The 13623-nt window shown below is 46.8% G+C and overlaps 1 protein-coding gene across 1 annotated transcript in view; it reads left to right on the plus strand.

The window, feature by feature from the left end:
- Nucleotides 1-13623, plus strand: part of fstl5 (follistatin-like 5) — a gene marked incomplete at both ends in the record, with an annotated part of 134528 nt that overhangs the window by 44574 nt on the left and 76331 nt on the right. The window contains one exon of the mRNA XM_080526953.1: nt 10502-10698. Coding sequence (XP_080383079.1) covers nt 10502-10698 — 197 coding nt within the window. The remainder of the gene's footprint in view (nt 1-10501; nt 10699-13623) is intronic.

Here is a 13623-nt window from a genome sequence, read left to right on the forward strand (position 1 = left end):
GCCTCTCTACTCTTCCATCACAGCATTCTGTAAGAGCAAACACACCACCCTCCACCACCCTCCACCACCCTTTGAACTTTAACACCACTCTCCACCTTTCTCTCTCCTCAACACCACCCTCCACCTCTCTGTCTCATCAACACCACCCTCCACCTCTCTCTGTCTCATCAACACCACCCTCCACCGCTCCCTCTCTCTCCCTCTCTCTCCCTCTCTCTCCTAGTCCATACTCAACATCCACCTCAGCATCAATCGTAGACGCCTGTCAAAGCGTGGGCCGCCACCCTCTCACATGGCAATGCTGCTGTATTGTAAAAAAGCAGCAAAGAGGTCAGCGTATGATAACAGATCCTGTTTATGTGTCTGATGGCTTCTGGGAGTTAAACCGTTTTTGGCTCTGACTGGCGTGTGTATTTATAACCCTCCTTGTCTTCAAAGACAACTGTTCGCGTCATGCTCACGATGGGAGACAATTTTCTTTAGTAATTATACAATCAAAACGTGAACGGAGGAAGTCGGACACCCCGGATGCCGAAGTAATAATATGACAAATTAGCCAATTAAGACTTGTTTTGATGTCGCAGTGTTGGCGGCGGTGGAGTGGGATGACGTTATCTGAGCAGAGACCGGGGGAGTTATGCCGAGGCGGGCAGGGTGATGCTGGATTAATCCTAATTATTATCAGCTACAGTCGTCTCTGAAGCAATTTGGAGAGATACAAATCTAACAATCGCTGCCAGGGTTGCTTGAAACTGTTTGTTTGTGGGTAATGGAGAGAGAGAGAGAGAGAGAGATAAAGAGAGAGAGAGAGAAAGAGAGAGAGAGAGAAAGAGAGAGAGACAGGAAGAGCGGGTGGGGTGGTGGGGGTGGTGGGGGTGTCGAGGTGAGAGAGTTAGAGCATCCTATTCTGCCGAGACGTCTTCTAATATGAAGGCATAGACCTCTGTCTGTGTACAGCACTCCTACACAGCCCTTTGACATAGACAAATGCAGTGAATTTGTAGACAGCGAACCTGCACTTCTGCCAGGATAGGCTGGACGTAGGCACGGCACCCAGGATGAAATTGCGATCAATATCTTACAGAGCAAAACACAATCTCTCTGATATCGCTATTGTGAGTACCCTTCAAAGACCCCCAAAAAAATGTAAAAGGAAAAAGAAAAGAGAGAGACAATTTAGGATGGGGGGGGGGGTTGGGGTACCGAAGGTCGTTCTAACTGACGGCGAAGAAAAAGAGAAGAAAAAATCGGAAGGGAGGGAATAAAGAGGAGAAGTAGGGAGTTGTGTCGAGGAGTAGACGAGAGCGTCTTGTTTCTCCCGGAGGACTTTGTTGAGGAGCTGTTGGTCGCCGAGGCGACGGCTCTATCAGCGTGACGGAGCGCTCTGCCTCGCTCACACACCCGCGCCCGCGTGACGGAGCGCTCTGCCGAGGAGGCAGATTACATCATACATCACATCCAGTCAAGCTTCGTGCACACCGCGAACCGTGACCCACCGTTCTGACGCAACCTGGTGGGATGGGCTTGACGCATGTCGCATGCGATGCAAACGCAACAACACAGCGGTAATATTATGTCCGGAGGAGATAGCAAAGATGGCGCCGTTAGCATCACCAACACTATGCCATACAAGTTAGCATCAGAGGTAGACTAATATCCTCAACTTATGTCCTAATCACACTACTGTCATACAAGTCGTACCTTCTCCTTGACATGGACATAAACACCTGCTACCTTCTTTGAAAGAAATCGCGATTTATTCAGTGAAAACTAGTACACCATTCAGATAGCATAACAATAGCATAGCATTCGCGGACAGTCAGTCAATGCACCTAGCACAACAATAGCATAGCATTCGCGGACACAGTCAGTATGTTAACATCAGATATATAAACGGGTTATTTTGATAAACTGGACACATTTTGTGAATATATATGGTTACTTTCTCGCCTGAAAACATATAAAAACTTCATAAAATGACATATTAACACTTGTAGAGCCAAATTAAAGATTTTCGCCAATGGCGGATTTTACATCTGTGGCGAAAGCTCTGGTCAAGAAACTACTTCCGGTTACTTCCTGTTGTTTTGACGGATCCAACGCAACGCAAAAGCTGAAATATTTTGACTGATTACCGCACCCTGACGGACAAGAAACGCAATGCAGAGCAACGCAACGGATCAACGCAACTGCCCCATTGAGATGAATGACTTCCGGTGCAACGCAATGACCTGGTGTGCACGAAGCTTCAGACCTCCGACAAACCGTCGACAGCGGCGACGACGCGCGTGTGTAACGTAACGTGACCGGACTGACAAACAAGGCCCACGTGTTACGGTGTTCGACGTGATGGAATCTGGAATTCAACCACAGATGACACACACACACACACACACACACACACACACACACACACACACACACACACCTGCACTTTTGGGAGACAGTTTGTTTTTATCTTCTTTCAAAGTTGATTTATTCACTCTGAGGAACACAGGCGCCTCCAGGTACTGTCTGCAAACTTTGCTCAGACGAAGTGAAAAACGAATGAAAACAAAATGATTCATGGATATCGAGCGATTGGTTCCTTCTCTGTCTGTGTGAGAGTGTTTTAATGAAGTGAACAGTCTAGGAACAGGAGGACACATCGGGTTTGGTAGCGTTCCTTGTTCCGTTCCATGCACCTGTGTGTGTGTGTGTGTGTGTGTGTGTGTGTGTGCGTGTGACTGTGGCCTGTCTGTGACTTTAGGAGGAGTGATTGTGCTTTAGAGGATCAACTCATAAGAGCAGCAATCAGACGGGTGGAGCCAGCAATCACACTGTCAAGAGGTGTGTGTGTGTGTGTGTGTGTGTGTGTGTGTGTGTGTGTGTGTGTGTGTGGGTGTGTGCGTGCGTGCACACTAGTATGTCTCAATCCAAACTGACAGCTGGGTAGTTACCAGAGCTCATCTCCACCGTGGTGGTGGTGTGTGTGTGTGTGTGTGTGTGTGTGTGTGTGTGTGTGTGTGTGTGTGTGTGTCTGTGTCTGTGTGTGTCTGTGTGTGTGTGTGTTCCTCCTGACTTGGTGTATCAGTCTTGTTATTCTCCAGTCTCTCCAGGAGGCCAAATATAGATCCTCATCCTGGGCTGATGAGATCTGATCTGGTGGCGGGAGGGGGGGCGGGTGTCTGTGTTCTCCTTCAGCCCCTGGGTACGGTACACTGTGTGTGTGTGTGTGTGTGTGTGTGTGTGTGTGTGTGTGCGGGTGTGTGAGTGTGTGCATGTGAGTGTGTGTGTGTGTGTGTGTGTATGTGTGTTCCCCTGGTGTTCATTAGGTGCAGTATGCAGCTCCGACTCCTTTGGTGGCTTGTTGACATGATCGCAGCCGGTGGACCCTGGGGCTCAGGAAGAACACACACACACACACACAGCTGGGTAGGAACCAGGAGCCCTAGTTACGTCCGTCAGATAAAGATTCCAGTCGATACGGGAACATAAGCCATGTGAGGTCCCTGACGTTCATGAAATATCCAAGCGTTCCAGGAACACGGATACCAGCGAATACAACAACAACAAAGATATTATTAGAAAAAGATTACACTCCCGTTTTGTAGATAAATAGATTCAACTGCTTCCACTTGTCAGGAAAGGTGAGGTTTAGAGGCAGGATGAACAGCAGTGTTGAGTCCTAAATAAAGGTCTGCTGTTACAAGGTCCCTCAGCGATGAGGCAGAGGCTTCTGTCTAAGCCTGGAGAACAGGCTCCTCACTTCTCCTGGTAGATAATGATCCCCTGAAAGGTTAGACAGTGGAAGGAGCAGGGAAGGAGAGAGGGAGAGAGGGAGGGAGGCATGAGAGAGAGAGGGAAGGAGGAGGGAGGGAGGGAGGGGGGGGGGGGGGGGTGATGGATGGAAGATAAAGGCACAGAGGGGGACTGGAGGACCCAGTGCAGGAGTCAGGACAGCAAATGAGTCGTCCAGCTAAGGGGTGCCGAGGGGTGCTGATACATACTAGGAGGAAGGGAGAGGAGAGAGGAGAGAGGGAGGAGGAGAGAGGAGAGGAGAGAAGAGGAGAGAAGGGAGGAGGGGAAACGAGAGGAGAGGAGAGAAACTGAGAAGTCCCCCGCTGTGAGGTTAGCACCACTGTGGTGCCGATGTGGGAGAGAGAATAACACAGAGACAGTCTGGTTCTGAGAGATAGTGTATAGTAGTATAGTAGTATAGTAGTACTGTATATTAGTATAGTATAGTAGTACTGTAGAGATACTGTATAGTAGAGTAGCCTGCTGGATAGCAAATCAGAGGTCACTACTAATACAATCTTTGGTTGAGCAACTAGACGTGCCATTGATCTACCACCTGACAGCATCAGACATGGATATCTGACCAGCACGGCAGGCTGCTGACTCCCCACAGGGCTGGGGCTGGGGCTGGGGCTGGAGCTGGGGCTGGATATTACAGAGATTGTTTGATAATAATCTATCCAGCAAGCTACAATACTACTATACTACAATACTACTATACTACTATACTACTATACTACTATACTACTATACAGTATCTCCACAGTACTACTATACTACTACACAGTACTACTATACTACTATACTACCAAACTGCTATACTACTATACAGTATTATGTCAAACAATCTCTGTAATATCCAGCTCCAGCCCCAGCCCCAGCCCCAGCCCCAGCCCCAGCCCCAGCCCCAGCCCCAGCCCCAGCTCCAGCCCCAGCCCCAGCCCCAGCCCCAGCCCCAGCCCCAGCCCCAGCCCCAACCCTCCAGCCCCAGCCCTGTGGGGAGTCAGCAGCCTGCCGTGCTGGCCAGATATCCATCTGTCTGATGCTGTCAGGTGGTAGATCAATGGCCCGTCTAGTTGCTCAACCACATATTGTATTAGTAGTGACCTCTGATTGGGGTAGGCAGGTCGCCACGCCACGTAAGTTTGATGTATGGAAGCGGGCGGCGGCACCTGCAGAACCTAGTGGTGTGTGTGTGTGTGTGTGTGTGTGTGTATGTGTGTGTGTGTCTGTTTCTGTGTGTGTGTGTGTGTGTGTGTGTGTCTGTTTCTGTGCGTGTGTGCGTGTGTGTGTGTGTGTGTGTGTGTCTGTTTCTGTGTCTGTGTGTCTGTTTCTGTGTGTGTGTGTGTGTGTGTGTGTGTGTGTGTGTGTGTGTCTGTTTCTGTGTGTCTGTGTGTGTGTGTGTGTGCGTGTGTGTGTGTGTGTCTGTTTCTGTGTGTGTGTGTGTGTGTGTGTGTGTGTGTGTGTGTGTGTGTGTGTCTGTTTCTGTGTGTGTGTGTGTGTGTGTGTGGAAATAATTACCTATGGATCTCCTGTAAACAACACCACCATCCTTTCCTGCCTACCTGGTTAACTGGACGTAAATAATGGCTGGAATTCACTGTTTTGTGATGAAGACAAATGGTGCGATCACACGCTGTTAGCATGTCAGCGAAGCATGTCAGGCGTGTTCAGTTTTCTCTCTCACTAATCCATCTGGTTCAGCCACAGCCTGTGAGCAGGGGGACCACTTATAGACCTAAGTGCAATTATCAGACCCTCAGCTATTCATTCCCGTTAATTGATTGATTAAATAATTAAAATGGAGTTAAACTGCATGAGCAACTGCAACAGCATCAACTCGTTCCTTTGAGATTAATGCGGCGGACAAGCACCCTGATTCACCACTCCCCACTCTCCCCCCACCATCGCTAGCCCAACCCCCGCCTCACCGCACCACCCCCTCTTTGATCAGCCATTCTCCCCCTACAACCAGAGAGCCGTTCAACATTAACGTCGAGCCAGACAACGAGAGAGGATTTAATTTGAATTAATTGATCTTTATTGCTCCCAGGCAGAGTGACATCATGTCTCCTCTGTCTTATCGTCCTGACAACCCTCTTATCTCTGATTGAGGAAATGAAAACAAGGAGGGACTTGACAGAACAGAGACAGCTCAGATTCACAGCGTCAGCAGCAGCGAGCAGCGTGATTCCGCAGCGGGAATTCAGGAAGTGAACTTGAAAAATACAATTACTGCAAACAAAGATAACGTGATGCTTTTTACATCAAACATGTTTTTGTTTCTTTTTTTACGTAAATCCAAATCACTGCACGAATTGAAATCGAATTGACGCCAAACCCGCTGTATACATACGATGAGTGACTATTACTTTTAGTTATTAGAACATAACAGGAAGGACTTTTATGAATATGAGAGCAGGCATTTCCGTACAGGGCAGCTTCAGTACCACAGGGCCAGATTCAGCATTAGAACCCCGACAGCTGGAACCTGATGACTGGGTTCCATGATTCAACCTGACATTCTACTGCAGCGTGGAGCCATGCGGGGGACATGCATTCTTTTCTTTTTTTATCACTTGAGTATTTCTTAGGTTTCAGCATAGACATGGACAGAACAGAACATCTACATCATTAAATAGTATAACAAAGGGCAAAGAAACCCAGCATGTCCCATAAACTAATGGGTAAAAAGAGAACAAAACAAACAAAAGGAAAATAAAAAGGAAAAGTGTCCAGTGGGGGCCATGCATTCTACTGCAGAGTGGAGCCATGCATTCTACTGCAGAGTGGAGCCATGCATTCTACTGCAGAGTGGAGCCATGCGGGGGCCATAATAGGGAGCGTGAGGGGGCCATTTGGGGGCCATGCATTCTAAGTGGTCTGTCTGAGCGTGCATTGAAACAGAGCCTTTTCCTCTCCACTTGATTTCCCTCCGCTAGTCTGAATCCTCTACAGGCGTGGGTTTGAAGATTGAACTAAATGCATTTGTCAGCCGTTTTCAGATCAATAAGGCGCATATGGGTGCTTTCGCTCTGGCTCTCTCTCTCTCTCTTGCTTTCTGTTTCTCTATTTTGCTCACTCTCTCTCTCTGTCTCTCTCTCTCATCCTCTCTTTCTGTCTCTCTCTCTTCCTGTCTCTCTCTTTCTCTCTCTCTCTCTCTCTCTCTCTCTCTCTCTCTCTCTCTCTCCGGCTCCTACCCATCTCCTTGGCTGCCCATCTATTCTTCCTCCTGGCGGGGGGGGGGGGGCATTACAATTAATAACACGCAACGGGTCCCTCGTAGTCCAGCTTAGCCAGCCACTTAGTGTCACGAGGCACGCCGCGACCACAATCATTTGTCAAATACAAGGTCGCCACACCACAATCGCCAGAACGGCTGGGAGTGCCTGAGGACGAGGAGAAAAGGTCCCCCACCACCTCACCGCGGCACCTGACATGAACAACGTTGACACAGGCTGCGTTGTCCACACGCACTCCAGAGGCGCTGGGTGGCGTGGTGATCACCGTAGTGATGAGTCTGATTGGCGTGGTGATCACCGTGGTGATGAGTCTATCACTGCATCGTTACTCCGCCTTTCAGTAGGGAGCTCTTTCCGAACTTTCAGATGTGACTTGGAACAATGTTTTACATTAACATTACATTTGACATTTTTCGGCATTTAGCAGATGCTTTTATTAACCAAATACAGGGGCCATGGGCACTTACAATGCTTTTTTATTTATTTATAGTAGAAAAACGGTACAGGGGGGTAGTGGGGATGTGGAGGTCTTTAGGAGGGACCGTTACAGTAAGATGTAGCCTGAAGAGGTTATGAAGAGTTTCTAAAGGTTTTTTTAGCAGACTTGAGTAGTTACACTTGTTATGGCAGTCATCGGTTACATTTGGCAATAGACATCTTCAAGTACTCAGACCTTCTCTAACTATTCCTTGCAGTACATCTTGGTGTCTTTGTACATGTTGTTCATGTTTGTTCAATGTCAGACACACTATCTATTCATCGGAAGAAAGTTACGCAACAGAAACAGCAGAAGTCTAGATGCATTCAGCCCAGATTCAGACCTTTGTCAATGTGCTTTTGACAGTGAAGTCGATCAATGTGGTTGGGTTGTCTGAAGGTCGGAGCCTTTCAGAAGGAACCATGGAGGAGCTGATCTCTTTGTTCAACAGACACTCACAAAGACACAGAGTGGAGCTGAGTGGCGAGCTGATGGTGGCATTAAAATACCTATGTGACAACATGACTTGACACTTCGAAAAGGCGCTTTTGTGTTCTGCAGACGCCTGAAACAACTTTTGTATGCATCTGTGAATGCGTGTGTGAGTGTGTGTGTGTCTGTGTTTGTGCGTATCTGCTAGCCTCTGGGTGCATATGTGTGTGCATGTGTGTGCGTGTCTGCTACCCTGTGCGTGCATGCGTGTGCGTATGCGTGTGTGTATCTGTGTGGGTGTGTGTGTGCGGTCGTTTGACGATACTGACCTTCAGTTCCCCTGGGCTAGTCTAGCCGCCATTTATCTTTTATTCATTGTGCCATTTCTGAGGAAGGCAGCTTTTCTGTCACCAAGGCTTGTCACAACAGAGGCCATTTCATGATGTGCAGTCAGCGTTCTGCAGCCCAATGATTGCTACCTTGGCCAGGCTTGGGAGACTGCAGACTGGAGCAGCCAGCAGCCTTGACACCTGGGCTCCACTGCTGTCCAAAACATCTCCAATACATATACAAACAGATAGAAACAACTTCAACACATATAGAAACAAATAAACAACTTCAACGCACATAGTAACAGATAGAAACAACTTCAACAGTGGCTGTCACCGATAGTGACAGTGCTATGCTACTGTTGAAAACCCCTGACAGAACGGGTCCTACTCATCACCCCAAACAACCACAGATGACCACAGAACAACCACAGACGACCAAAGATGACCACAGACAACCACAGACAACCACAAACAACCACAGACAACCACAGACAACCACAGATGACCACAGATGACCACAACAACCATAAACAACCATTGACAACCATAAACAACCACAGACAGGCACAAACAATCATAAACAACCACAGAAAACCACAAACAACCATAAACAACCACAGGCAACCACAGGCAACCACAAACAACCATAAACAACCGTAGACAACCACAGACAACCACAGACAACTACAGACAACCATAAACAACCACAGACAACCACAGATAACAATAAACTTGTCCCCTAAAGTACCCCAAACCTTCCCAAACCAAAAAGAGAGAATAGTTTACTTTTACAAACTTTATTCATTTGTATTTTCTTTATTTTTCTCTGGTAATGAAATAACAATGTACTTACAGTACAAACTCCCTACGGTACATCAGAACCCCTTTGGGTCTCTTTTTTGTTTTCTTCTGAACGTTCCGCTTCTCTGTGTTGCCGGTAAAGAGAGACTACGTCTACCTTTACTGCTGCCTAACTGACATCAGCCAATGTGACTGCCATTACAGAAGCAGTACTCTTGAGACTTAAAAGTTTCGACAGTTTCTATGACGTGTTGAGAGCAAGTTGCAGTCATTATTTCTTGCCATGACTCCTCATGGTGCCAGCGCTCATGTCGGAGAGCATTTTGATGTCTCTGTTTTGATGGCGGATTTCCAAATACAAATCATACACTTTTCTCTAACTGTCAGATATGGAGCGTCATTCATCAATGGCTGCCTTCCTGACGTTGATGTAGCTTCTCTGTCTGTTGGCAGGGAAACGTTTTAGGATTGAAAGTCGTTGTTCATGTTGTCTTATATGGAAATGAGCCAAACGACGCTGTGGCGGTTCCTGCTTCGACGGTGATGCAGCACAGATACAAACGCAGCCACGCACAGCCAGACACACGCACGCACACACACACACACACACACACAGACACACACGCACAGACACACAAACACAGACACACAGACACACACGCACACACACAGACACACAAACACACAAACACACACATATAGACACACACACACACCCACACGCACAACACAGGCACACACCCACGTACACACACACACACACACACACACACACACACACACACACAGAGATGAACACAACTTGTTTGAGAAGAAATTATTGTTTGAGGTTGTTGATATGCATACACCCTGTGACGTTTGATTGGCAGCTTGTCACTGAGGTATAATGAGTACCGGCCTGGTGATTTGCTCATTTCTAACACAAACCCGCTGTGTCAGCTCTCAGGTACAAGGCACGTTTGATCATTTATTATGCTGCCTTTCTAACTCTTAGGATTTTAATAGCATTAATAACGATTGTCATCAGAATGCTTTAATGTTCTTAATTAACGTAATCTGGCAACATCTGACATATGGTAATATTTCCTCAGCTCAACAGGACTCTCTTGACGGATGTTGAAAACATTCTGCCTCGCCAGCTTAGTTAGTAAAGTTGATGTTAATGTCTTGTCTGTTTCGATATTCACGTTATTAACAGGGGTGGATAATTCACTCTGCCAACACCATTACCGTGTTTGACACCTCGTTTAATGAAAACAGCTCTTAGAAACATCTTACACATCCAAACTACACGACGCTACTTGTAATGTTTATTTCACACTACATTTCCCGATGGCTTCAACAGACAACAAACAGAAACAGACTCTGATTTGTCTGGTATGCACTTCACTAAATGTTGGCCATTTTGAAACCTCTCTTTCTTTGTTCCTCCCCAGACGACAACTGCAGGCTGAGTGACTATCAGAGGCTGAAGACCAAGCTGTTGGACCTGCACGAGCTGAGATACACGGGCCCTGGGGGCCGCGGGGCCCACAAGGACAACATGGCCGCCAGGAAGCAGTTGGTCGACCTGATGTTCAAACGCTTCGACGCCAACGGGAGCGGCCGCGTGGACAGCGGCGAGCTGTCACAGGTGAGGATAGGAGGGGTTGTGTGTGGGGCTGTGTCAGTGAGTAAGAAAGAGAGAGAGAGAGAGAGAGAGAGAGAGTGTGTGTGTGTGTTTGTGTGTGTGTGGGCGTGTCTGGGGCATCGGGAGGCCACTTTCAGGGGCCTCTCTGACATGTCTGAACGTCTGCAATAAGATTTCTCATCCCACCTTCCCTCTCTGAACGGAAGGAAAACATCAACACCAACAAAACATTGTGTTTACGTTGTGTACCAACCATAATATCTAGCATCTGACGAAGCCTTTCATGTCAGACTCGTTATTACTGTGCCTTAGCCGAAGGAAGAGAGGTTTGCTGGGTTGCTATTTCATCTTTTCAGAAGTAATTCAGGTCAAAGGAACCATCTTCTCCAAGAAGATTGCAGGCTTTTGACGGTAGGTGGGAAGAAAAAAAAGTCCCTTTTATGGTTCATATGAGGAACGAGTGACACTTCATGAATAATGAATACAACCTCACAACACCCGAGGACTAGGTTTATGTAGCATGGCATTTGAATATTTGAATTTGGTAAACAACCTCCACTGGTTTGATAACTGTACACAGGTCAGTTTCATAGTAATATATAAGCCAGGGCAGGATAATCAGACCAAGCCTGATGGGAAGGGGGAAACTGTCCTATTCTTCCACATTCCACTATGCCAAATCCGACATGTCCTATTTGATTATTACTGCCAACAATCTTAATATTATCATACTACGTTTGCATATTTTTACATAACAGTGAAATGCAAAACATTTCACTTGCCAAGATCTTCTTAAAACAAGGAAAACATATCTTAAAACTAGTGCAGTCAGACAAAAAACAAGCATATATTGCCTCGATTTAAGATATGTGACACGTTCTAGTCTTTTGGTCTGTCAAGAATCCAATCAAGAGTCACAGTCACTGTCTAGTCTCCAACCATCAGACGCCAGATGGGGTGGATCAACGCTAGTCTTTAGGTGTTTCTCGCGGGACAAAGGATAATGCTAAGGTCCCCTTTCATTACGCATGCAAATGGTTATATATATTGACACAACTGTAAGCATATATGGTTCATAACTGGCTTAAAATCTAGGAAACAAACAAGCCGATCTGAGGAAGACCAGACGCTGCGAGGCAGCGTGTGTTGTTCTGTTGCTAAGAGCAGGTACTGTATTCATTGTGAATCTCTGATGTTGATTAATTCTGCCACATTTTGAAAAGCACCGTGGCCACATTTCATGGGTCACTTTAATCCAGAATTCAATCTCCCATTTAAATAAGATGCTAATTTCCGATGCTAATTTCCGAACGCCTCCGTTTCACTTCACGAGGTTGAGTTCTACATTTGTTACGACCAATCACGCCAGGCTGCCATTGACGAGCGCTATTGGTGTAATTGTTAACTGTGTTCCATCTGACTGGCTGTCTAATGTCCCAGGGCCTCAGCAAATGATGTGATCATGTGACACACACAGTGGCTGCATCCCAAACACGCAGTACAGCTGTTTCTCTGTCATTGATGTGTCTCAGTTCATTTAGTTCAGTTCAAAGGTTCAGTTTCAGGATTGGGGATGAGGGTGTGTGTGTATGTGTGTATGTGTGTATGCGTGCGTACGTGCGTGTGTGTGTGTGTCAGTGTGTGTGTGTGTGTGTGCGTGTGCGTTTGTGTGTATGTGTTCAAGGGTTCTGTTTTAGGATGTGGGGATTGTGTGTGTGTGTGTGTGTGTGTGTATGCGTGTGTGCGTGTTTGTGCATACATGCGTGTAAGTGTGTGTGTGTGTGTATGTGTATGTGTGTGTGTATGTGTGTGTGTGTGTGCGTGCACGTGTGTGCATATGTATGCGTGTGTGTGTGTGCCTATCTTATGTATGGAGGCCTTTCACCCTACCAGCTCACACTGACCTCTTTTGATACTGGCTGGTCAGCTGCTGAATGGTAATCAGACATCTTAGAGTCTGGCTGAGTCTGGCTGGGCTGGACCGTGGAAGCAGAGACAGATGGAGCACGGCCCGGGGATCAGGGCAGAGGTTCAGATCTGGTCATGAAACCACAAGAGCGTGAACATCAGAGCCAGCGACCCACGCTCCTCTCTGATATCAGCTAGCGTAGCGTCTCCCTGTATCAAACGGCTGCCACTGGGCAAGTCAAGGAGGTGAGAATGAACACTTTGGAACGCCAAGGTCTGGTAATTCTGACTCTCTAGTACAAACACACTGTGTATAATGTCTTATGGATTCACTTTATGGGCATTTAAACATTGATTTTCCTTTTTTTAACGAGGAGCTGTAGGATTTTATTCATGCGTATGAGAAGTCTTACAATAAACAGAGAGATACAGTCTCAGTGTAATTCCCTCAGAAAATGTTATCAACAGTTTTCGTTTCGGTGTTTTTGTTAAGGAAGGCCGTGCACAGACTTACAACGGACAACGATTTCATATACAACCAAATCACAGCATCCAGGAGGGCTCTTTGTGAGTAGCAGGTGGTGTTGCCCCCTGTCACCCCTGCTGTGCATGATTCAACTCAATCTCAGTCACAACATAAATTGTGATAATTATTTACTGCTTTAGAACTCTAAGGAGAGTAGCGCTCAGGAGAGAACGCCCAACGATGCAGTCACATCCTGTCAGCCATCCTGACAGCTGATCTGGGCTGATGGATGACGCCATGTCAGATCCCCCAACTCAGGCTGCAGTGACTTATCATATTTCCAACCATACATGAAGCATAACAAGCAGGCATTGCATGCATCACTGTGGCTCTCTTCAGGGGTAATTCTACTTCTCTTGCAGAAATAAAACACAGCATTTAGTGTAGCATTTAGCATTTCAGTAGCATTTAGTGGTCAGGTTTGCTTTCAATCACTTGGAGATGAATTGTAACAGATGTTTAAACCAGGGGTGGCCAAATGTTTGCACCCCATT

This window comes from Nansenia antarctica (genome assembly GCF_963989245.1).
Source record: "Nansenia antarctica genome assembly, chromosome: 3".
NCBI classification, from domain to species: Eukaryota; Metazoa; Chordata; class Actinopteri; order Argentiniformes; family Microstomatidae; genus Nansenia; species Nansenia antarctica.